Source organism: Pelodiscus sinensis, chromosome 6 (assembly GCF_052426305.1).
Source record: "Pelodiscus sinensis isolate ZL-2025 chromosome 6, ASM5242630v1, whole genome shotgun sequence".
Classification (NCBI taxonomy): Eukaryota; Metazoa; Chordata; order Testudines; family Trionychidae; genus Pelodiscus; species Pelodiscus sinensis.
Genome location: NC_143057.1, coordinates 29,543,590 through 29,569,960, shown reverse-complemented (window position 1 = coordinate 29,569,960; position 26,371 = coordinate 29,543,590). Strand labels below are relative to the sequence as shown.

General features: G+C 44.2%; 1 protein-coding gene across 3 annotated transcripts in view; it reads left to right on the top strand.

Annotated features, from left to right (window-relative positions):
* Positions 1-5,621: 5,621 nt before the first annotated feature.
* RIC1 (RIC1 partner of RAB6A GEF complex) overlaps positions 5,622-26,371 on the top strand; it is a 131,400-nt gene continuing 110,650 nt past the window's right edge. For 2 of the 3 annotated variants that reach the window (XM_075931611.2, XM_075931610.2), the window contains exon 1: positions 5,623-6,230. In XM_075931611.2, the coding sequence (XP_075787726.2) occupies positions 6,090-6,230 (141 nt within the window). In that variant the 5' untranslated portion in view covers positions 5,623-6,089. Of the gene's footprint in view, positions 6,231-26,371 lie in introns of all 3 variants that reach the window. The other variant, XM_089779216.1, reaches the window with a different exon arrangement.

Here is a 26,371-nt window from a genome sequence, read left to right as displayed (position 1 = left end):
AATATCAGTGTTTAGTTTTCTTTTTATTGTGCTTTGTTAAAAATAGATTATTGAACTACATAATTTGTTGTGTTGCAAACGTGTTTGGAAGTGTATATATCTCCTTAGATAAACATTAAAATCTCGACTACCTGGAATATAGGGCAGAACCCAACGGTGTTTGGTGCCTCACATCTCTTAAAGCCTGATCTAGCAAGGTTCTGAGGCGAATGGGATTTGCGGGTACTCCTTCGAGAGGGGCTCCCAGCAGATGAGGGTCTGCTCCAGCCCCCACTGGTTAACCATAACCAATAAGCATCACCCATTGAGAGTTATGCTTACCAGTTAACCATTCACATCCCTTGTCTAAAATGCACTAATTTTGAGGAGGTGCACCCATCTGTTGCATGATAAGGGAAAGGAAGGTACGTCAAGCAATACCAGCTGACAACTTTAGGGTTGTACTTAGAAAAGAGAATGAAGTCATGGCCATGAATGGTAAGGCAAGATCTTTATATGGGCGGGAATGAACCTTTCTGAAGACAAGAAATCTGGTTGAAAGACATTCCCGGGTTTACTCTGTTGGAACCCAACGAAGGAAACAGTTGTGTCTCCTTGATATAGAAGGTTTTCAACTGTATCATAGTTTCAACTGTGTTCTAATGCAGAGATTCTTAAAAACCTGTTGTTCTTTCCTTTGTGTTCAACATATCTTCTCCCCTCCCAGTCCACCACAATGCCCTTGTGGGTAACTATAGCAATTACTCACAAGAAAAGGCAATATTAGGAAGTTATTTAATACATATTTTACTTGTCATTAATGCAATTTGACATTGAAATAAAATACAATTTTATATCAGCTACTTAATGCTCATAGTTTGCCAGCACTGCACCACATATGGTAAAGTGTCTGGAGAGCCTTGTATAATACTTCAACATATGGTCTTATTAAGTTCCAAATATCCATCTCTGCTGTCTTAGAGCACCACACGTTAAAAGGGCTTTGTTGTACTATAATTAATGTGCTATAGAATTTATTGTGAGTTGCTGTAGACCAGTGTTTCTCAAACTGTGCTCCGCAGAGCCCGGGGACTGATGCAATCGAACTGATGCAATTAACACACACCGCTGGGGCGCCGCATACATTTTTACGCATGTAAAGGGCTCCGGAGCCCAAAAAGTTTGAGAACCGCTGCTGTAAACTAATAGAATTCTTGTAGCAGACAGACAGGGGCGCTGGCAGCCCCCGGGGTTCCTGGGCAAGGTGTGTGGGGGGGGAGCAGGTTTGTGCTCCCAGAAGGCCTGGGGCTTAGGATGGAAGGGGCGGGGCACAGGGCAGCCAGTCTTCAGCACCACCCAGAATGCGCCATGTTCCTCCAGCCCTCAGCACACCAGGAGCACAGTGCCTCCCCCTGCCCTCGGCGCTGCTGGGAATGTGCAGCGCAGCTCTCTGGCAATGATTTGGAGGGCCCAGGGCTCCGACTACCATTGCTGATACTGCAGCAGCGGTTGGGGCCCTGGGGCAACTGCCTCCTTTGCCTCTGCTGTAAGTAGGCCTGCAGATAGGCACTGGCCCTCCACTGGGACTCTCTAATCTTGCAACATCCATGCCAGACCATGGATGTTGCCGACCAGAGAATCCTGGTTAAGAGAGTTTTAACCTGTACTTTCTCTCAACTATGGCTTTGCCACAAGCCTCTTGAATAGGACAGTGCATTGTTCTGTAACCTCAGAGCAGCACAGGAAGTAGAATCTGAGTCAGTCAAAATGTGCATCCCACTTTTCTCCAGTTGTGGGGATAGGTGCCTGTTCCAGCCCACAGCCTGGTACAGTGTCTCTTCCTCTGCACGCACTGTCATAGCTGAACTGGCTAATACCTTGGGAATGACAGTAGAATTAAGGATTTGCCCATACTCTGCCCATTTATGGGAAGGCAAGCAGAAGCTACCTTCCCCCACTAGGGATGTAAGCAACTGGTCAACTAGTTGCTTCCTCCCGACCTTGCTGCCTCTATTAGGCTATGTCTAAACTACATCTTTCTTTCAAAAGAGGGATGTAAATTAGGCAGATCGAAAGCGCAAATGAAGCAGGGATTTAAATATCCTGTGCTTCATTTGCATAATTGCATCTCAGTGCTCTTTCGAAAAATGGTATTTCGAAAGTGAACGCGCTGTCTAGATGCGGTTCTTAAAAAAACCAACCCTTTTTCGAAAGATCCTGTACTTTAAAAAAAAAAAAAAAAAAAAAAAAGAGGACCCACAGGGCAGCAACTTGCGCCATGTTGGGGATCTTAGACCTGCAGGGCAGCCATGCACCACGGATCCCTACCCCACCAAGCTATAGCTGTAAAATATTAGTGATTTCAAAAAATGAGTACAGATCTTTCGAGAAAGGGGTGTTTTTCCCCGAAAGAACCGCATCTAGACGGTGCTTTCACTTTCGAAATACTCTTTTTCAAAAGAGCGCTGTGACATGATTATGCAAATGAAGCTCAGGATATTTAAATCCCCGCTTCATTTGCACTTTCGATCTGCCTAATTTACATCCCTCTTTCGAAAGAGGGATGTAGTGTAGACAAACCCTTTAGAGGCAGCAAGGGGGGAGAGCAGGAGCCAGTGCCCAGGACAGCCATCTTAAAAGCTGGTTCCCCCCCAGCCCTGTCTCCGCGGGAGGCAGTGGGGGACTGGGCACGAGCTGGGAATCAGCTGATTGCTGACTTGTGCCCAGTCCCAGATGTACCTCTGCTTTTTAAATGTATTAAGAGCCTGCTAGCTGTAAAGGGCTGTAAAATATTAGTGATTTCAAAACAAACACGAGCCATTGAAAACTTGATACTAGAGACATTTTTAAATGGGGGATCTCTGAGTTTAGTAGCAGGGACTGGATAACTCTTCAATGTGGTAGTTCTATTAGAACAGGGGGAAACACCAAAAAAGTCACCAGAGGAGGAATTGTTTATATTGTCTATTACAATATTGCAAGGACAAGAGGAAGAACAAAAGATCCCATAAGACCCCAAAGTCCAGAGAATAAGTCAATGACAGAAAAGAGAAACTGCTTTTATTAATCAAAATTGAAATAAAAAAGGAAAGAGTGAATCAAATTTCAATTTGCAAAAGCTCTCTCTTAAGAAGGGAGGCTATACCTTTTCCCCATTTTTTACTAATTTCTCTTCTACACAGGGCCGGCTCTAGGTTTTTTGCTGCCCCAAGCAAAAATTATTTTGGCAGCCGCCCCCCTTTTTTGTCCGGGGAAGGGATCAGGGCCCAGAGAGTAGGGGGAAGGGGGATTGTTTAGAGAGCCAGACAGGAGATGGGGATCCAAGTGGGAGGAGGAGGTGGGAGAGAAGAGGAGACAGGGTCCCAGTAGGGTTGCAGTGGGCCTGGACGTGGGGTTGCTGGGCAGAGGCTGAGCCAGGGGCGGCTGAAGAGAGGTTGGAGGTAGCGGAGGGAGAGGGGGGCGTCGCGGGACAGTGGTCAGGGACACACAGGCTGTGTTGGGGACAGCCAGGCAAGGGGAGTTCACAGTCAGGGGAGAGAACGGGGGGACGGATGGATGGGAGAGGGAGAGTTGTGGGGAGGGCCCACGGGAGGGAGGGTGGCCAGCCGCACAGCTGATCTGCGGATCAGATGTGCAGCAGCTGCCTTGGGCTTTCAAAGTACACTTTGCCCGCCCCTTTAACATCCCTAGTACAGATTTGAAGTTCAGGTTAGAGTTCCTACTGGTAATGCTCCCCACCATAGAGTTACGGTACCCATGTATACAAACTTGGAGTTAGGATTAGTGTTTAGGGCTTCCCACCCCATAGATAGGACTCTCTTGGGTAAGGCTCCCAACCTATGATTAGGGTTTCTATGGGCAGGGCAGTTAGAACTGGGGTTAGAGTTCCTATTAGTAGGGCACTTAGAGCTAGCACTAGGTTCCTATGTACTGGACTTTCAACCCTCACATTATGGTTTCTGCAGTTAGGGTTAGGGTTCCTATAGGTAGGAGCTTGAGCTAGGATAGGGACCCAATGGGTAGTTGCTCCCTACCTAGGATTAGGGTTTCTTATGGTGGGTCTCCCCACCCTAGCTTTAGGGTTCCTTTGGGTTGGGCACTTGCGGCTAGGGTGAGTGTTCCTATGGGTAGGTCTTCCCACCTTATGATTGGGTTGGGTAGTTTGTGCTGAGTTGAGTGTTCCTATTAGGATTGTAAAAGTGTAACCATTTACATCGTTAACCAATAAGCATCGACTTATCGGTTTCCATTACAGTTACATGTTGGCTCCTTGGGAGTGGGGCCAGCCCACAGCAAAGCTGACTTCCCGGAGGGTGGGATTGGTACACTCCCCGGGGAACTGGCTTTTACTCTACACTGTGGGCTCTGCAGTATAAAAGTTTTACTTCAGAGCCCCCAGTGCATGTAATCGCTAGGCTATTTAGTGGTTACACAATTACATTTTTACATTTACATGATTTTTTTACATCCCTAGTTCCTATGGGTAGGGTTCCCCACTATAGGGTTAGGGAAGGGCACTTGGAGCTAGGGATAGGGTTCCAAAGAGTGTGGAACTTGGAGCTAGGGTGTGCATTTCTATGATCAGTGTATTTGGAACGAGGATGCAATTACTTATGGGAAGGACAGCTGGAGCTCTTGCAGTAGTGGCACTTTCTGGCCCAGGGTTCGGATTTCAGTGGGTAGCACTGTACACATCACAGTCATGTTTCCGATAGGTAGGCTTCCTGAGTTACATTGAGGGTATGTCTAGACTTCATCCCTCTGTTGCCAGAGGGATGTAAATTAGACATACCGACAGTGCTCATGAAGCGGGGATTTAAATATCTCGCGCTTGGTTACAATAAAACCGGCCCCCACTTTTGGCTGCCGTGGCACATTGCTGGCAAAAAGCAGCAGTCTAGAGGGGGATCGGTCGACAAGGAAAGCCTTTCCCGACACGTCCTGTAACCCTTGTTGCACGAGGCATAAGTTGCTCAGCCACTTTAGTCTCCCCCCCCCTTTATTTCCCCCTTCAACAGAATTTTTTCCAGGTGTTTTTTTGGTGTGTGTGTGTGTGTGTGTGTGTGTGTGGGGGGGGGGGGGGTCAGTATTTTTATTTCAACATCTGGCACCCCTATGGGCAGGCTTTGCGCCCTGTAGTTCGGGTTCATATGTTAGCGTGTCTGGAATCAGGGGTCCCATTGCTAGTGGGGGGCAGGGTGGTGCCGGTGCAGCTGCGGGGTCTCCAGGCGCTGGCGGTGGCGGTGGCTGCCCCCAGAGCGCTGAGGCACTCGGCCCATGGGCGCATTTCACACACACGCAGCGGAGCCTTAGCCTGGGGGGGGGGGGCACTGCCAGGGGAGCCGGACTGTCGCTGCGGGGACAGTGCAACGCTCCGCTCTGCCCCGCGCGGTTTCGGTTAACGGCCGCCGCAAGGGCGGCGCTAGCACCTGACGCACTCGAGATCCTGGGCCGGGGGCAAGGCGCTATAGCGGCCTCCTTTCTGCGCCTGCGCGTCTGCGTCGCCCTCTCTCGCGCGCACTCCCGCCTCCTCGAGTCGGCGACGCCGAGCGACCGCCGGCGCCGCGTGAATGTTGCCGTTCAACGTCACTTCCGGAGGGTTCTGCCGCCGGGCCAATCCGCGCGCCCGCCCCGCCCCGCGCCTGGGCGGAGCGGCCGCGGCGCTGGGGTGGCTGCTGTCCCGAGCCCGCGGCGGCTGAGCGACATGGAGGCGGCCCTCGGGGCGACTGGCGCGCGCGGAGGCCGGAGGCAGGAGCAGGCGCCGCCGCTGCAGCGGACCCCGCTGGCCCGTGGCTCGGCGCAGTAGCCACCGGCCCGAACCCTCCCGCCACCTCCGGCTTCCAGGAGCCTCCTCAGCCCCGCGTCCCTCCCCCCGCCCCTGCTCTTGAGCTGCCCGGCGCGGCTGCGGGAGGCGCTCCGGAGTGCCGGCGGCAGGCAGGCGCCGTTAGTATGCCCGCGTGCCCCGCTGCGCGCCGGCTGCCTTCCCCCCGCGGCTCGCCGAGCAGGACGGGGCGGGGAGTTTGAGCGGCGGCGTCCGGGTGGGAGCTGGCCCGGCCCGAGTGCGTGCGGAGCCCTCTCGTCGCCCCGCGGAAAGAGGGGAGTCTCCGGCCATGTATTTCTTGAGCGGCTGGCCCAAGAGGCTGCGGTGCCCTGTGGAGACCCTGGAGCAGCCGCTACACATCCAGCCGGACCCGCAAAGGGCTTTCTTCGCAGTGCTGGCACCGTCCCAGCTCAGCATCTGGTATAGCCGGGTGAGTGAGTGTCGCCTTGCCAGCTCAGCCCCCGCCCTCTGTGCAGCTTCACCTGTAGGCAGCGCGTATTCCTTCCCCGTTCTGCCCACATACCGCTGTGAAGCTGTAGGGCTCGGTCCCTATGCGTGTACTTCTGTATTTGCAGAGCCGTCTTGTAAGTGCGGCCAGTTACACAATCCTTCGAGTTATTTGTGGCGAGTGGCTGCCGTGTAGCTCTTTGAAACTAGGCTCTTTGCGTTAACAGCTGCAGTTACTAAAACTCGAAAAGTCCCCCAATAAGCGAGTTCTTATGTTCTTATCTTGGGCAGGAAATACTGGCAGGCTTTTAATTTCTTTGCTCACCAGTATAATGCTGTAGTGTTGAGTTATGGATACCATATGGGAATGTATCCAAGCAGCTGTGTTCACTGAAACATTCATTAATTTGTGGTAGTAGTATGCAATGACTATTGGGAGTGTGCTCCCCAACCCCAACAAAAAAAAAATTAGACATTAATCTACTTCAAGTCTTTGTAGCTTTTGAACACAGAATTAGAAATCTGAGGGAGTCATGAAATGTATGTCAAATAAAAATCAAATAGATCCCAGTCTTGCAATGGACTGAATGTTGGAACGTTGGTCATGGGGTATTTGTGCACACTTATTCAAAAATCACCATCTAGAAGAGGAGTGGGGAACTTCTTTGGGTTGGGAGCCACTGCCCCACAGAAAAATCTGTAGGGGGCCGCATGGATGTGAGAAGCAAAGCAAACAAACAAAGCCTCATTGATGTGGCCCCCAACTGAAAAGGAGGAAGATACCCCCCCCCACACACACACATTCCTTTAGCACACCAGAGCCAAGGGGCAGTAGGCTAGTAGATTTTGTGTGTTTCAGCTCCATGGTGAAATAGGGGGTGGGGTTGGCTGGAGCCCTAGCATAGGCTCCTCAATGATGGGAGTGGAGCCCTGAGCCTCTGGATGGATTCAGGCAAGCCAGGGGCCACATCTGGTCCCGGGGCCTTAAGTTCCCCACTCCTGATCTAGAAGCATAGAAATGTAACTTTAAAAGTGTTTACTACTTAACACCTTATTATTGAAACTGAAAACTAAAATCCAGCTGTGCTGTTGTTTTTCCTGTACCTCACTCAGTTTGAGCAATGAAAATTGTATAATTGATGTCTCAGAAGATTTGTCTGCACAAAATTCATGCGGAAGATAGTGTGGAATAGCTAGGTTGTGAATTTAACAGCCATTCTGTCCTAGTTTCTCCTGTGGACACTCTTATTCTTCATAGACAGTGCCTTTTTTCAGTTTAGGTTTAAACCACTTTCAGAGGCGATTAACCTACACTTTTAGTGCAGAATAGGAGTGTGCACACAGGATACTAGTGTGGCTTCCAGGCTGTTTTCCCACACAGATAAGTCTTTATTGTTAATTTCACCATCTAGTTATTTCTCTGAAATAAAACTGCTGTGTTGGGTTTGAAACACTGCAGGGGAATGCTATTTTTAAAAAGCTGAATATAAGAATTTGTCTAAAGACTACCATTTAGATTTACAGTCTAAACTGTCTTTATTGTGTCTTTAAATAAAACTTAATTTTCATAAATCAGTACTATGGATCTAGATTATAATAAACTTTTCAAAATGAGAATAGGGAGCAATTATACTAGACTGGCATTCAAAGGAGTATTAGTTTTAAACAATAGTAAAGTCCTTAATAGCTTCATCAAATGATGCCAGTGAGATTTCATCAGGTCATTCTAGTACATTGTGGTCTGTATTGCCTGTTAATTAACTTATGGGTGGAATGAAGGTGTTGGTTTTTAACCTATAAAGCTCTACGTAGCTTTATTTTTTAAAGAACCTCTCAAGTTTACTGTTTCTTACATAAAAATGAAGTCTACACCATTTCCCCTTTTTGTAGGTATCATTTAAATAAAAATTATACTTTGGGTTCCCATTTCCCCCTTTGAAGACAGCATTTAAATTGAAATTATATATTGGATTCATGTGGAGGAAATGAGATCTTTGTTTCCTTGCCAATAGTAGTGACTGCAAAACAATATAAAATATCCAATTTTTTTGGAGCAGAATATCCTGCAGTTGCATATGGTAACCAAAAAGGTGTTCAGTCTGGCTAAGTTTTGTGCTGCATTATGTTAACATTTTAAATTCCTAGTTCAACTTTGTAAACATGCCCTCAGTCAGGTCTCACTTTCAAGTAAAGTGACACTGTTTGTTAGTGTGTGCTTATAAAGCTGATGTTAAGGAAAACATCTCTGAGTGTGGAGTGTTTACATTCTGTTTGGGGACCTGTACATATTTCAAGATTAGAAATAGGAAGACATGAGAGAGATGTATAAATAAGCTCTACAGATGTTTGTATTTTAGGTCCACTTTACCAAAGCGCCCTCTGAGCTCAAATGAATAAGAACCAGTCTAGAACACGACAGCTTTTTGGTTCCAAATCTTTTGATTTTGGCTTGTTGTCTTTTCCATTATTTTCCTAGATGAGCACAAAGGATGTATTCCATGTTAAAGACTAATACTTTTGTTTTCATTGAAAGGATTTTTTTAAAACCAGCATCCGAGTTGAGAGTTTATCAAATCTCCCGCAGCTGCCACAACTCTAAAATGACTACTCAGTAAAACTGACAAATTTAAAAATTCCAGTTTTCTATTAATTAAAAAGAGCTTGACATAGCAAATACAAGGGGCAGCCATATTCTGCTAGATCGCAGCTGCATAGAATCATAGAATACTAGAACTGGAAGGGACTTTCAGAGGTCAAGTCCAGTCCCCTGCTCTCATGGCAGTACCGAGCACCATTTAGATCATCCCTGATAGATCTCTCTCCATTCTGCTCTTAAATATCTCCAATGATGTAGATTCCACAACCTCCCTAGGCAATTTATTCCAGTGTTTAATCACCCTGACAGTTGGGAAGTTTTTCCTAATATCCAAACCTCCCTTGCTGCAATTTAAGCCCATTGCTTCTTGTCCTATCATCGGAGGCCAAGGAGAACAATTTTTCTCCCTTCTCCTCGTAACACTCTTTTAGATATGACACACCTGAAATGGAAGGGGTACTTCATCTCCAGAAACAAATTCTGTCTCATTTCTGGTGTTTCTGAATGCTCTCTCTCAGGTAAAAGCACACAGCTTGAGACCTCTCCTGCAAAGGAATTCTGCAATTCTCCCACTTCTAGGCAGGGTTCTGGTCTACAGTACAGTGTCATTTTTGTAGGCTCCCAAACGGTCTTCAGAAGGTAGCAGCTGGCATTTCTGTAGATCTGGCCTGAACTTGAACCATTAACCTAACAGTGATCATAGTATGTATTTTCCATTTGGGCAATACCTTTGCTCCACACCTGTCTGCTTTTGTAAGCCTTCAGTTTTATGTATTTTGTTGATAATTTGTTTCAAATACAGTGTAACAGCTACTGCTGCAGAATGTTTTATCTGGCTGCATAATTGAGGAAATATCCTCTGATAAATCTCCACTTACCAGAGAGATAAGTGAGATGTAGAAATTGCTACTGATTTCCAGAAGTCCTCAAACTAGCCTTTTAATTCTGATGTGCAAATGGTACAGATCTGAGTTTTGCACCCCCTGGAATCTTTTTCAAAATTCTCTGCTTTTGGAAGCTGGTATAACATCGTATGTCAGGAGCCTGACTCTCCCACCAAATTGCTCATGCTCGACTCACCATAAAGCCAATATGAGTTGTATGTGCACAAGTAGTGGGATACAAGAACTAAGACTTACCAAGTGAAATTAATAGCAGATTTAAAACAAACAAAAGTAAGTATTTGTTCACACAATGCACAGTTAACTTGTGAAATTCTTTGCCAGAGGATGTTGTGAAGATCAGGACTTTAACAGGGTTCAAAAAAGAATTGGATAAATTCACAGAGGATAAATCCATCAATAGCTATTTGCCAGGATGGGTCGGAATGGTGTCCCTAGCTTCTGTTGGTCAGAAGCTGGGAATGAGTGATGGGGAGGGATTGCTTGATGATTACCTGTTCTGTTGATTCCCTCTGGGGCACCTGGTGTTGGCCACTGTTGGTAGACAGGGTACTGGGCTAGATGGACCTTTGGGTCTGTTCTTATGTTGTTAAATAGGCCTCTGGCCTCACTTATATAGGAACTCTTTCACTAATATTATATTTAAGCACTGCTGGTTAATCTTAGCACTGAGAGAATAGCATCCTATTAATTAGCAGTATCTCTTTGGAGAGCAAATTGGCTAGCTACAATAGCTTGTTGTTGTGGGAAGGGAGAAACTTTTATAACATCTAGAATTTGCTAGGTATTTTTAAAATCTACAAAATCATGCTGAATCATTGTATTTGAACTTCTACTTTGTAGATAAACTGAATATGGTGTGCTTCAGTTTTTGTTAAACATATGGGCTGTCTACACACTGGCCACTTATTCCGGAAAATCAGCTGCTTTTCTGGAATAACTTGCCAGTTGTCTACACTGGCCCCTTGAATTTCCGGAAAAGCACTGACGATCTACTGTAAAATCATCAGTGCCTTTACGGAAAAACTATGCTGCTCCCGTTCGGGCAAAAGTCCTTTTCCGGAAAACTGTTCCGGAAAAGGGCCAGTGTAGACAGCACAGATTTCTTTTCCGCAAAAAAGCCCCGATCGCGAAAATGACCATCGGGGCTTTTTTGCGGAAAAGCGCATCTACATTGGCACGGACACTTCTCCGGAAAAGCATCCTGCCAATGTAGACGCGCTTTTCCCGGAAATACTTATAACAGAAAACTGTTCCGTTTTAAGCATTTCCTGAAAATCATGCCAGTGTAGACGTAGCCATGGAGTGGTGTTAACTGCCATATTTCAACCCAATGGTGGATGAATCCCCATCTGTTTGTAAAGCCTCATGACATCATTGAGGATATGGGTAGTATATGTTAACTAATGGATATTGTGTAAATGTGTAACCACTGGAATTTTTAGTGGTTACACGTTTACTCGGGGGGGGGGGGAAGCTGGTGCTCTCAGATAGAGGCAGCAACTTGGGGGGTACATGGCTTTTGCAAGCCAATACACATGGGGAGCCAGCTTGAAAGCTGCTTCCCTGTGTACCAGCTCCTGCCTGTTCCTCTCCCCCTTCCTCCCCCATTGCTGCTTTTCTATCTGTGGGAGACGGCAGGGAGAGCATATCCTGCAGAGCCACCTGCCCACCCGCCCTCCCTGTCCCCTCCATCCCCCATACATGGCAGCAGGGGGAGAGAGTGCGTGTAGTTGTTAAGATTAACCAATAAGCCCAGGTTAATCATGTTAATGACTACACACCAACATCCTTAGCATATATGATGCACTGAGAAAATGTATTTTTGACTGTGTGATGTGGTTTCCCTTTTCAGTTATGTATTGCAGTCTGGTGAAGTGCATAGGATAATTTGAAGGAGGAGGTAAAGAGATTGTTCAAGAATCAGCAGGAATGATGAAACAGATAAGAGCCTCTCAAGTACACAGTTTCAAAGGAATAAAGATAACAATGGCTCCAACTGGCTCCATCATGCTAGGTTGCTTTGCTCTTCCCAAAGCTAAGCCTACGATCAAAAGTCTCTGAGGGTCACAGACTCCTTGTTGTTTTTGATAATACAGACTTATAGGGAGTCCCTGTGTCACCTTAAAAGCTAATAGGCATAAGCTTTTGTGGGTAAAACTCACTTCATCAAAACTCACTCCCTTCTGACAGTGAATGGTATCCTTAAGAGGAGAGCTTGCAAGAGAGGCAGTGTGGTGGGCTGGAGAGCACAGCCTCTAAGATACAGCTTAAGGAAGACCAAGTTTTATATTGCATCTGTTAGCTAGTATTGAATCAGTGCTGTAGGTTCAGTCTCCTCACCAATGTTTCTGTTCATTGCTGAGGTTATAATATGCCATTATCATCAGACCTTCCTGGCAAAATGCTTATCCTCTTTCTCCAATTGGACTTCCTTAATAATAGGAGAACACATTTGAGAGTCTTTATAACTCTGTTATAAAGCAACAACCTCAACATAAAAGCATATAATTCCCAGGATTTTTTAGAAAAGATTCTAGTCATCAGTGCAAAGGGTTCTAGAAGACGGTTGTATCAGGGTTTGAATTGATCTAAATTTTTAATAGCATATTTTGTGCAGTTATTAATGCAAGCTGCCTTATTCTGGCTAAAGGCTGTCACAGATCCAATCAAATGCTCCCTCTTGACCTCTCCCAGACTGCTGGAATCGGTGTATTTTAAGCCTACAGAGTCTGAACCGAATCCAGCCAGTGCCCTTATACTGGGGACTTGAGGCACACTTGCGAGGTTTAGATCCTCTATCCTGCACCGCCTTCTGACAGCTGAGGGTTGATAGCCAAGTCCCTATCAGTGGTGACCCTCTCATAATTCCCTTTAGCTCAAACACACCCTCTCCCAAAACTCTACCTGTGTCCGTGTTCTGTGGCCACAGGTTAACTATTCAGAAGGCCACATGATAGGTGTAACTTATGAAACATGCTAGGGATGCAAGCAACTAGTTAACTACCCAGTAAGCATGTTTGAGTAGTCGAGTAGTGACTCGACTAGTCGCTTCTCCCATGGCTCTTAATATATTTAAAAAGCAGAGGCATAGCTGGGGAGGACAGGGAGCAAGCCAGTACAGCTGATTCCCGGCTTGCTCCGTTCCCTCCAGCTGCACCTCTGCTTTTAAAATGTATTAAGAGCCTGGAAGCTCTTCATACACTTAAAGCAGAGGCGCAGTGTCTAGGACCGGGCTGAGCCAGGAATTAGCTCATTCCAGGTTTACACCTGTCCTCCTGCTACACCTCTGCCTTTTAAATGTATTAAGAGCCTGCTGACTCTTAATACAGCCATTCCCCGACTTACAACCAGCTATTCAGAACGTAACCTCTTCGTAACTCGATTTGTTCGTAAGTCGGAAATACCCCCTATACGAAGCATTGGAAGCATAACCAAGCACCAACAACACAGCAATCAACAATGAAAAATAGAAATACATGAAAAAAGCAACAGCAAACTTTATTTAACAAACATGAACATGAAACACAAAACACAATGCAGTAATTTAAATACGGTGATGTGAATTGAATTAATTGGATGAGGAATCGGAGGAGTAAAAAACTACAGTAACAGCATCAACAACAGATTCATCTTCTATTTCAGCAGTTCCTTTGCTTGTAGAAGGCATTGGTTCAGTATGGGAGGCTGCACTGCTGGGGACTTTCTTTACAAAAATATCCGTTTTGGATTGGACAATTTGTTTTTTCTTCTCATTATAAATTTCCTTATAGCAAGCCAGGGCTTCCTGAATTAAACGATCCACCTTTGAGAATCTCGCAACATTAGGGTCCATTTTTTCCAACATTTGCATTCCTTCATTTATTTTGCTGAAAGCTGCAGCCATTTCTTTCGTCACAAAGTTTTTGGGGGCCGCTGCTGCTTCTTCTTGGGCTGTTTATCTCTCTTCCTCTGCTACCCTTTCCTCCTCGAGCTGCATTAAATCTTCATTGCTCAGCTCCTCCCCAACATCCTCTACCAGTTGTTTTATGTCTTCATTATCCATTTTCAGATCCACTTCTTTCGCCAGCTGTACAATGTTATTAGAAATGTCTTCCGGTGCCTTTTCTTTTTCAAAGCCTTTGAAACAATTCACAAATCCTTTTAGGATTTTCTCCCATATGCCATTCATACATTGTGGAGTGACTTCTACCCACCCTGCAGCAATGTTCCTTATGCAATGCAGAATGTTGTAGTCCTTCCAAAATTCACCTAATGTTTTGCCGTTTTCACATTCAGTGTCAGCTACTGCCTTTGCAAATGTGTTGCGAAGATAATATGCTTTGAAAGCAGCTATGGTCCCCTGGGCCATGGGTTGGAGATTAGATGTGGTGTTGGGAGGCAGAAACACCACTTTCATGTCGGAATGTAAGTCATTTAGGTATTGAGGGTGACCTGGAGCATTATCCAAAATAAGCAAAATTTGGAAAGGAATTGCTTTTTCCAGAAAATATGACTTGACTTCAGGGATGCAGCAGTTCATGAACCAATCTTCAAAAAGTGCAAGCGTCATCCAGGCTTTCTTATTAGCGCGATAATGGACTGGTAGAGTAGCCTTGCTGATATTCTTGAAGGCTTTAGAGTTTTCAGAGCGATAAATCAAGAGGAGTTTCAATTTATACCCAGAAACATTGCCTCCTAACAAGACTGTTAGACGATCTTTGAAAGCCTTATAACCAGGCATAGTTTTTGCTTCCTTATGTATGTAGGTATGTTCGGGCATTTTCTTCCAAAAGAGACCTGTCTCATCAACATTAAAGATCTGTTCTGGAAAATAATTTCCCTCTTTTATTAGCTTATCCAGTTCTTCTATGAAAGGTTCTGCTGCTTACGAATCAGCACTGGCTGCCTCCCCACTTAATTTCACATTATGAAGGTTTGCACACATTTTGAAATGGTTGAACCAACTGTGACTGGCAGTGAAAGTATGGTCATAGTCATACCCCTCCTTTTTCTTTAAGTCTTCAAAAAGATGAGCCTTAGTTTGTATCGTCATGAGACTTAATGGCGTGCGTTTTTCAACTTGGTCTTCCATTCAAAGCACTAAGAGTTTTTCCATTTCCAGGATGGGACCTGCTCTTTGCTTTGTTAGAATTTTTGATTTCATAGGCGCAGACCCTTTCACTGATTCACGAATGCGATCGCTATCCTTTATAATGGTGCTGATAATGGATTTCGATAGCCCTAACTTACGCAACATGAAGGACACTGTTTGACCCCCTTTGTATTGTCTCACTATTGCTATTTTCTATTCCAAATCAATAGTTTTTCTCTTTCTTTTCTCACCACTCTTATCACCACCCTTATCACTTGCCCTTTTTCTTTTACTTGACATGATGGCCATAAGCAAACACCAAAAACACTGTGAGGGAATGAAACGTAAACACGCTGCCTGAACGCAGACATGCAAACACAACGTGCTACGAGGTTGGTCATAAGTGCGGATGGTCGTAAGTCGAGGTGGTCGTAAGTCGAGGAACGGCTGTACCTTTTAAAAGGTAGAGCTGCAGCAGGGTTAGTTCTCGGGGCTCAGCAGTTTCCCACCTTATTGACTAATCGAGTAGTCAATGGAATTTCCATCAGCTACTTGATTACCTGATTACATTTAATATAACACCCCTAAAACATACTAGGTATGTAAAATTTTGATTAATCAAATAGTCAATGGGATTTCTGTCTCCTATTTGATTAGTCAATAAGAACTTCTGCTTTCTGCCTTTGAAATGTACAAGAGCTCCAGTTGGGGCTCTTGTACGTTTCAGAGCAGAAGCACCCACATGGAGCCTGGGGTCAGTGTGGGCTCTTGTACATTTCAAAGGGAAAGTGCCCACATGGAGCCTTGGGCCAGCATGGGACTCTGTGGCGCTTCCACTTTGAAATGCACAAGACTAGTCGATTAGCCACTTACATCCCTAAAACATACACCTTGATTTTGCTTGGGATTATAAAATAATACTATTACTCTTTCTTTAGTAGCTTAGGAAATGCACAAATCTGTATTTAAAAACAAATAAAACAACAAACAAACAAAAAAGCCAACTGCCCAGTATGGAATTACCTGCCTCAGTTTCTTTACCTCTCCAGAGCATTACTTGGGCTGGGGTTAGTGTGTGTGGGGACTATCCAGGTGTTTCTGCAACACATGGCTTGCCTTTTCAGTTTGTGGAGCCCCTTCTTCCAAGTTAATTTGCTTTAACTTGGGTTGATCCTATAGCTAAATTAAGCTATACCTGCTATCAAGGTATGCCTGTCTCCCTCCCTCCTGTTTGAAGTTTAATCTTGGATCCTCCAAACTTTAGCTCCCCTCAGAGAAGTAATAAGATGGTCTTTCTGCTTGGATTAAGACAGCCCATTGTCTCAAGACACTTCCACTTGAACAGATTATTCTTGCTCTAAAAGGGGCTGACACATTTGTCAGGTATGGTGGATGCATGTGAAAACTACTGTGGGCAGGAAGCAGGAGTTACTACTGGTCCCCCTCCCAGCACCGTCTCTGCAGTGCGGGATGGGGAACAGGGGAAGCCAGGAATGCTCAGTCCCAACTCGTGCTGGGTCCTAGACCACTGCGCCTCTGCATTTTAAATCTAGTAAGAACCACTAGGCTCTGATTTAAAATGCAGAGCTGCAGCGGAAGTAGGTCCGGGACCCAGTGAGTTAGTACTGAACAATCCTGGCTTGAGCCAGGTCCCGGACCTACCCCTTCTGCAGCTCTGCATAATAAATGTAGTAAGAGCTGGGCTGCCTGTGTGCCTAGCTCCTGCTACATTTAAATTGCAGAGCCGCTGTGGGGCCCCTTATTGACTAATTGTGTAGTCAAAACATAATGTATCGACTACACTGTTAGTTACCCACTTCTTAACATCCTTAGTGGCACACATGCATACCCAAGTTACCATAAACATCATATTCTCATAGATTTATTTGTTTAATCTTTTTTGTTTGTGGCATCACTAGACATTTTTTCAAGATATTCCTAGTTTGCCTTTAGTGCCAGTCTGTAGAGCCTCCTCTCTATAGAGTGTGTCAGGTTTGTATCTTGCCTTGACTATAAATTTCTTTAGGAGACAAAATATATTGTCATATCAAACCCCCAGTCTTCTCTGGGGATAGTTTTTTGGGAATTCCAAAGCTAGCATATCGATTTGGTTTGCAATGTAGCTTTGTTATTAATAATGCATCAATAGTCATTTGTGTGAAGGGTATGGAATTTGCTTGCAAGTTTTACAGAAAGTTTTACATTTTATCATGATTTATGGATGTTCAACTTTTACTCCATAATCTAATCACTGTCTGTAATATTATGCGCTAGTGTTGATAACTTTTTATAAAGCTTTCTGTAATCAACAGCAAATTGTGAATGTTGGATTCACAGCTTACTTGGAAGTGTGAGTTGTTTTTCTGTGTTGCAAAATTAAGAGCAAGGTGAATCAACACATCTGATTCTGAGAACTGCAACCCATGTGTCTCAATACAGCTGTGTATGACTAGATTTGTTTATATGGTCTTTCAGCACTATGACCGCAAAAGTGTAAAGGGGAAAAATATTTTGTAGTATTTTTCCTATAGTATTGTCACTCCATCTTATGTCTCAAGCATAAAGTAATCTTTCTGAGGATGATGCAATTTTCTTTAGAATTTCCTGCATTTTAGGAAAAAAGAACACATTATCAAGCCAGTTTCTGAATTCATACTAATGTGGCGCTTTTGAACCTTGATAAGTGGAAATGAAAGGTTCATAGGTTTCTTTATACATTTTGTGCTGTTGGGTGTTGATGGAGCAAGTTCTGTGAGGTTTCAGTAGGATTTGTAGGCTCTTTCTGTATTGGCTTTAGGGCATAGTTTTAAATAAACACAAATACAAATTGTAGTAAAAGGGAAGGGACATCTGACAAAAAGGAGAATCGTATTGTTCGTAGAGTGAGCGAACTAACTTTCTGTTAACATGCATTTGTTACATGCAAATGCTTTTAAACAGTATGTTCCATGGTATTTAGATAAGCCATTGTTTTATATTCATAACCACACATGTACTTCTGTTGACCTCAGTAGGATTTTGCAAGCTTGCTAATATAGTTCCTAAATGATTGGAAGATAGCTAATGTGATGCCAATATTTAAAAAGGACTCTAAGGTGATCCTGGCAATTATAGACCGGTAAGTCTCATGTCAGGCAAATTAGTTGAAACTATAGTAAAGAATAAAATTGTCAGACATATAGATTAACATAATTTGTTGGAGAAAAGTCAACATGGTTTCTGTAAAGGGAAATCATGCCTTCCTAGAAAAAAAGTTAGTGTGTTCATGAAGCTGATAGAGAAGGTGCAAATTGTTCTTAAGTACTCATTAGGTTTTTTATGTCATTAGGATGTGGAAGGTATTGTGCTAACCAGGTAATGTCTTTATTCCTACCTTTGTGATGGGTCCCAAATTTATAAATGAAGTTAAGTTCCAAGGCTTCCCTGTGTGTTTGACTTGTGGAATTGTCTTGAAACAACACCTTGACTTTGAGATCCATTAATGAGTGCCTGGGCAGGTTAAAATGTTTTTCAACAGGTTTCTGTGTGTTGCCTTTTCAGACATCTGGTTTGTGTCCATTAATTATTGCCCATAGAAACTGTCCGGTTTGGCCAATATACATGGCAGAGGGGCATCGTTTGCATTTGATGGCATAGATCACATTAGTGGATGTACAGTTGAACAAACCTGATTGTGGTGGTTTATATGGTTAGATCCTGTGATATCGCTTGTATGGATATGTGGACAGAGTTGGCACTGGGGTTGATTTGCAGGATCAGTTCCTGGATGATTATGATGGAGGTGTGCATGCTGCCTGGTTACTGGAAATAATTTGTTTGTGAACAGGGGGTTGTCTGTAGGCGAGGATTGGCCTGTCCCCCAAAGCCTGTGAGAATGAGGGGTCATTTTCCAGGATATGTTGTAGATTGTTGATAATGTGGTGGAGGGGTTTAAATTGTGGTCTGTAGGTGATGACAAGTGGTGGTCTGTTATTTTTTTCTGGCCCTGTTTTGAAGTAGTTGATGTCTGGGTATTCTTCTGGTTCTGTCAATCTGTTTTTCACTTCTCCATGTGGATCTTTTAGTTTTAAGATGCTCTGTATAGATCCTGTAGGTGTTTCTCTTTTTGTGAGATGGGAGCAAATCCGGTTGTATTTTAGGGCTTGATTGTAAACAATAGATTGGGAAATGTGTCTCGGATGGAAGCTAGAGGCATGAAGGTAAGTGTAACGGTGGGTAGGTTTCTAGTGTAAGGAGCTGGAAAAGGGTCTGTCATGTGATTGTACTGTAGTGTCAAGGAAGTAGAGCTCTTGTGTGAGCTGGTCCAGGCTGAGGTTGATGATGGGTGGAAGTTGTTGAAATCCCTGTGAAATTCTTAAAAGGTCTCTTTCCTATGGGTCCATATGATGAAGATGTCATCAATGTAGCCTAAGAAGAGTAAAGGTGCTAGGGGGTGTGAGCAGAGGAAAGGTTGTTCAAGGTCCGTCATAGAGATGTTGGCATATTGTGGACCCATGCGGCTGCCTCTGGTTGTGCTGCTGACTTGAAGATATAAATTGTCTCCAAATTGGAAAGTTTTGTGTGTGATGACAAAGTTGCAGAGTTCTGTAACCATGTGTGCAATGGTGTCATCAGGAGTGGTGTTCTTGACAGCCTGTAATCCGTCTTCATGTGGAATGTTGGTGTAAAGAGCATCTATGTCCATGGTGATCAGAATGGTGTTTTCAGGAAGATTACTGATGTTTTGAGGTTTCCTCAGGAAGTCGGTGGTGTCTCGAAGATAGCTAGGTGTGCTGGCAGCATAGGATCTGAGGAGAGAGTTAACATAAGAAGATAATCCTGTTGTAAGTGTGCTGATGCTTGAGATGATGGGTTGTCCGGGATTTCCAGGTTTGTGTATCTTGAGTCACCATGTTGTTTTAGGCCAAATACACAGGGAAGCCTTGGAACTTAGCTTCATTTAGTTTGGGACCCATCACAAAGGTATGAATAAAGACATTACTGGCTAACACACCACCTTCCACATCCTAATGACTAAAACTAAACAATAGGTACTTAAGAATAATTTGCCCCTTCTCTATCAGCTTCATGTAGCAGGAACATTCTAATTGACTTTTTATTCCTTTTTCCCCTTTTTCCTTCTTCCTCCTCATCCCCTGTTTACTCAGGGCTATCTTTAGGCATACGCAGAGTACACAGTTGCATAGGGCACCACACTTTCTAGGGCACCACTCTTCTGGGACGGACGGGAGGCATAGGCATGCGCGCTGCACCGGAGCCGGGGCTGCGGGACTGGTGGAGCTGGGGCTGCGCCGGGTCACACGTGGCGTGCCAGAGGGGGCCGTGCCACATCGGCGTGATGTTGTGGTGCCGTTTTTAAAAACAGACAGCCGTGGATCTGGAAAGGAGGAGGAAGGAGATGCGCTGAGTGGGGCGTGGGGGGAGCAGAGCCTGGCTAGAGGCGGGATGGTAGCTGGGCCGGGGTTGTGAATGCTGCTGGGTACAGCGAGCAACTGGGCCTCTCTGCCTTCCTGAGTCCTGTCCCGCTTCTGCCGGGGGCGCAACCCCCTGGCGCCTCCCCTCCAGCGTCAGGCTCCGGGCAGTGGGGCGGCACGCCCTGTGCGCTCTGGGCAGAGGCGGGGCCCCGGGTGCGGATCCCATTGTGTAGGCCAAGGAGGCGGACCCAGGCGGCGGCTGGTGCTTGCTCCACCCATGGCTCTGCAGGAGACGCTGAGGAAGAGGAGGGGGGTGGAGGGAGCCTCCAAACTCCCGCAAGCGCCCTGCCACAAGGAGGGGGAACAGGCACCCCCCCACACACACTCTTCCCTCTGCGCCCGGGCACCTTCTGGCTGAGCAGGATCATGTTCCTGCGCTGCTCTACTGTGAGTTTCTGCACTCACCCCAAGAGCAGGCAGTGCACAGTGCTCCCTCCCTCCACCCCCGAGCGTGCGGGGGTGGGAAGGCTCCCCGCAGGCCAGACTGCCTGCAAGCAGGAGCCCTGCTGGCAATGCAGGGGCCACCTCTCTCCCCCCCCAAAGTACATGGAGGGAACTTTGTTCACCTGCGCCCTCTTGTTGGGGATGGGAGAGATCTCTGCACCCTGCTCTGTAGGTGCCTACCCATGTCTAGCCGGAAGTGCAGGGATTTCTGGGGCTGGATTGTTGCAGACTCCAGCCCTGCAAACTTGGAAGGTGGAAGGGAGGGGTGCGGGAAAAATAGGGGAAAGGGGTGGGAAAGGAACGGGCTTGTGCTGATGGGAGGGGGGCAGGTCAGGAGAATAAAGGGGCAAGCACCAAGGGACGGTGGAGGAGAGAGACAAATGCGGGGGGGGGAGCAAATGGAGACAATGAGGAAAAGGGCAGGAGGGGAGGTGTCAGTGGGAGATGTCAGGGTGATGCTGGGAGAGGAGGGAGTAAGAGTATTGGGGGCTGGAGGAGGAGGTGCTGGGAGAAGGCTTGAAAGAAGGGGTGGGCATGAGAGGTGGGGATGGAGCAAGTCATGTGTGAGGTCTTGGGGAAGGAATGTGATTTTAATGTATTGGTGGGTTCCTTTTTTTTTTTCTTTTTTTTGCTCGACAAACCTAGGCACAGGGGTACCAGTTTAATAATCCCGCATAGGGCACCATAAATCCTAAGGACAGCCCTGCCTTTAATAACTGCATTCATCTGAAGAAGTGGCCCACAAAATACTATGATACCATCTACATGTTTTGTTAGTCTATAAAGTGTTGCCAGACTATTCAGTTGTTTAAGTTTTTCCGGTTACAGACTAACTCAGCTACTCCTCTGAAGCTTTTAATCTACTACAGTTCTTTGAGGGGGTCAACAAGCATGTGGACAAGGGGAATTCAGTGGATATAGTGTACTTAGATTTCCAGAAAGCCTTGGAGGAGGTCCCTCATCAATGGTTCTTAAGTAAAGTAAGTTGTCATGGAATAAGAGGGAAGATCCGCTCATGGATTGATAACTGGTTACAAGAAAGGAAATAAAGGGTAGGAATAAATGGTAAGTTTCAGAAGAGAGAGAAGTAACTAGTGATGTCCCCCAATGATCCGTACTGGGACCAATCCTATTCAGCCTATTTATAAATGATCTAGAGAAAGGGGTAAACAGTGAGGTGGCAAAATTTGCAAATGATACCAAACTGCTCAAGATAATGAAGAGCTTCAAAAAGATGTTACCAAACTAAGTGATTGGGTAACAAAATGGCAAATGAAATTTAATGTTGATAAATGTAGAGTAATACACACTGGAAAAAAATAATCCCAGATGGGATCGAACTAGAGAATGTAGAGAAGTTCATGTATCTGGGGAACAACATGATGTATGATCTAGAGACTGTAAGAAGGAAATAGCGACTAGAATAGCGAAAGCAAGAGTGAGTTTGAAGGCAATGGATAAGATCTGGAAAAGCAAAGCAATTAGCTTAGGAATGAAGCTAAGCATCTTGAAAATGTGTATTCAGCAGCATGTTGTATGGATGTGAGACATGGGTGATGATGAAAGATTCGAAGAGAAGGATATTGGCATTTGAGAAGAGTTGTTATAGAAAGATCCTGAGAATAGAATGGATGCAGAAGGTCACCAACAAGGAATTATATAGGAAGATACAACCAAAAGAGTAAGCTATTGCGGAAGGTTATACAGCGGAAGCTACAGCTATTCGGGCATAACTTTTCGCTCATTGTTCATTCTGCAGATAAGACCCTGGTATTCGACACAGTGGATGGTTCGAATAGGAGAGGCAGATCCCACAGAGAATGGGTAGATGATATAATAGATTGGTGTGAAGCTAGTCGACAGAAACTAAGCCACTCCTCATTGGACAGGGAAAGATGGAAGGAAATAGTGAGGGAGGCATCGGACACCAAAGGGCATTGAGCCCATGGTTGATAATGATGATACATACAGTAAATATGTTGGGGACGAATTTAGCTATATCAACTCGGAGATCTTGGAGTCACTGTGGATAGTTCTCTGAAAATAGCCACTCAATGTGCAGCAGCAGTCAAAAGAGCAAACCATGTTAGGAATAATTAAAAAACAGATAGCGAATAAGACAGAGAATATCTTATTGCCACTATATAAATCCATACTATTCCCACATCTTGAATACTGCATAGTGAGGTAGTCACCTCATCTCAAAAGAGACGTATATGCATTGGAAAAGGTTTAGAGAAGGGCAACAAAAATTATTAGGGGTTTGGAATGGGTGCCATATGCAGAGACCTTAAAAAGACTGGGACTTTTCAGCTGAGAAAAGAGGAGACTAAAGGGGTGATATACTAAACGTACATAAAATCATGCCTCGATGGACGAGGTAAAAAAGGAAAAGTTATTTACTTGTTCCCATAACCCAAGAACTAGGGGGTCACCAAAAGAAATTAATAGGCTGCAGGTTTAAAACAAACAAAAGGAAGTTTTTCTTTACCCAGCACACATTCACCCTGTGGAACTCCTTGCCAGAGGATGTTGTGATGACCGGGACTTTTAACAGTGTTCAAAAAAAGAACTAGATAAATTCATGGAGGTTCGGTCCATTAGTAGCTATTAGCCAGGATGGGTAGGAATGGTGTCTCTAGCTTCAGTTTGTCAGAGGCTGGAAATGGATGACAGGAGAGGCATCACATGATGATTACCTGTTCTGTCATTCTCCTTTTGGGCATCAGGCATTGGCCACTGTCAGAAGACAAGGTACTGGGTTAAATGGACCTTTGGTCTGACCTAGGATGGCTGTTCTTATGTTCTTTATTGGGGTCTTGTTATAACAGATTGCTTTGGAGATCACATGGGCTGTTCTTTGTTCTAAGAATGGAGTAGGGAAGCAGCATGTTTTTTCTGAGCAACCTATAAAACTAATTAGTGTAAATGTTTATATATCACGATTTGTATTACACCCCAGAGTATCCATTCAAGTTTCTGTTGTGAAGCTGTGCTAGCTACTTCACCTTGCTTGGTTCAGATGTCAGCAGAAAACAATGTAGCTTGCCCTATAATGTATAGAGTTTCATCTTTGCATGTCTGTCCAGTACTGTGAACTCTTTCCTATAACTTGCACCTCCTTTCATCAGCAGTGGAGGCATGCTATTGATTTCAGCTCTTGAAACTGGATTGTAACAGTAGCTGTTCCATTAAATTCTATGTCTAGGTAGACTAACTTGATTACCCATTAATTTAGAACTAAATATCTATTCTAGTAAGGAAAACAGTATCTTCATTTCCAGAAACACCACAAATTTTGTCCAAATAAAATGTTGTACTCTGCTGGCTATTAATCTTTTTGGACATACCTGTTGAAATGCAGCAGTACTACTATGCAAAATTATTTTGTAAACCAGTACAGTCAAACTTTATTTGTGCATTCTGTGACTAATATTTTTAAGTTAATTTCCAGTTTTCATAACCTTCTTATGAATAAATATACAGTATTCCAATGACTTCATAGTCTTTGTGTATTAAAAATAAAACGGAATAAACAAATTCCATCTGTGCTGTTGTGTTGATGCCTATGATTCTTCAGGAGTGTTTGGACTTTTAGATTCACTGCTCAGACCTCTGTCATTTGAGCAAGTAGAGTAACTGGTAGTTAGGTTGTCATCCTCTCTATGGATCACCAGTAGAGGGTAATTTGGGACACTGTGTCAGTAGATTTCACAGGAATCTTGAGTTTCATTCCAGATACTAGGAGGAGTATGATCTAGTCTAATGGGTACACTGTTTTATTCATTACTCCAAGCTTGACCCCTTCTGCCCTATGCCCTCTAAATTGTCTCTTCCCAGCTTTTGTCTCATTGTTACAGTCCTGTCTTCCTCACATGATCAGTTCTAGTCTCATTGCCCAGCAAGTTCTAGTTATGCTCTAACTCAGGGGTCTGCAGCCTACGGCTCTAGAGCCAAATATGACTCAGTACAGAACCGGATATGGCTCTTTTGTCATTCCCAAAATACACACCACTTTTTAAATTAAAATGAAAAATTAATTCTGAATTTTAAAAACACAATTACTCCTATCATGATGGTTTTTTGGTCTATTTCACCTTTAACTATTCATTTTAACAACCATCCAGCCTCTTGATTGGTCAAGAAATTTTTCCATCGTATGTGATGGTGAACTCTGTAACCCCCTAACAGTAAAAATGGTGAAGAGAAGGAGAGATGAAGAGTACTGAAATTTTCAAAAGGAGTGGATAGAACTGTATGCTTTTGTGAATAGGTTTGAATCTCCATACTGCCTCATTTGCAGTGAGAGACTGTTCACAAACAAACAAACCAATTTCATGACAAAAAGTACAGCATTTGCACCCTGAGGGTGATGCATGAAAAAAAGCTTGCAAGAAGCTGCAACGAAAAATGAACATTGGACAAAATAGTTTACCTGGTATCATTAAAAAAGGTGGGAACTTAAACTCCAGAAGTTTTGCAGACTCATACAGCATTATTCGAGAGGGGAAGCCTTTCACTGACAGGGATTATGTGAAGAGATGCATGCTAAAAATAGGTCAGGAACTATTTGATGAGTTTCACAAGTACAAAAATCTTAGACAATTCAAGACATGTCATCAGCAAAAATTGTTTGACAGCTGTGAAAATAGCCCATTTAATTGATAAGGAACAAATGCAAAATTTGAGTACAGCTACTTATTTTTCATTTGCCTTGAACAAGATAACTGACGTAAGTGGTGTTAATCAATTGTGTATTCTGGGATGATATTTGTGGAAATTCTGTACACGAATTGATGATTGAGATATTAACCGTGAACAGTCAAACAAGGGGTGAAGACATCTGTAAAACTGTGATGAACTTGATAAATGAGAAATACAGTTGGATAATCTTGTGTCTGTGTACACAGACAGTGCACCTAGCATGGTCAGCAAACACTGGGGATGCCTTACTCTTGTCAGAACAGCTGAACCACCTGCTTTTGAACTTTCATTGCATTGTGTATCCGGAGGCAGTTTGTGCACAATCATGTGGAACTGAACTCAGAAACGTAATAGGACTGGTTGTTCACATTGTCATTTGTATTCTTGCCTGAGCCCTGTCAGTGTCAATTTCAGTCACTGCTTGAGGGAGTCGATTCCGAATACCTTGATCTACTAATGCACAATGTTCGCTAGTTATCTTGTGGCAAAGTTGTGTCTTGTTTTGCCACCCGTATTAATGAGATGAAGTCATTTTTGGATATGAAAGGTGTCAAATACACCGAGCTTTCAGACTGTGACTGGTTGGTCAAGTTTTACTATCTCGTCAATGTTACTGGTCTTTTCTCAGCTGAAAAGTCCCAGTCTTTTTGAATGAGTTGAACCTTAAGCTACAAGGGCAAGAGAATATAGTCCTTACTCTGCAGCAGGCAGTGTTTGGATGAGAGTCAAAATTGACCGTCTTCATCAAAGATATCAGCATGGGCAGACTGGCACATTTTAAAAGATTATGAATGTTTTATGATTTGTATAAAAACTTAAACAATGAATAGTTTAGTAGCACCTTAAAGACTAATTATTTTAGTCTTAAAGACTATTTGTTATTTTTTAATTTTTCTAGTTAAAGATTAACTCGGCTATCCCTCTGAAGCT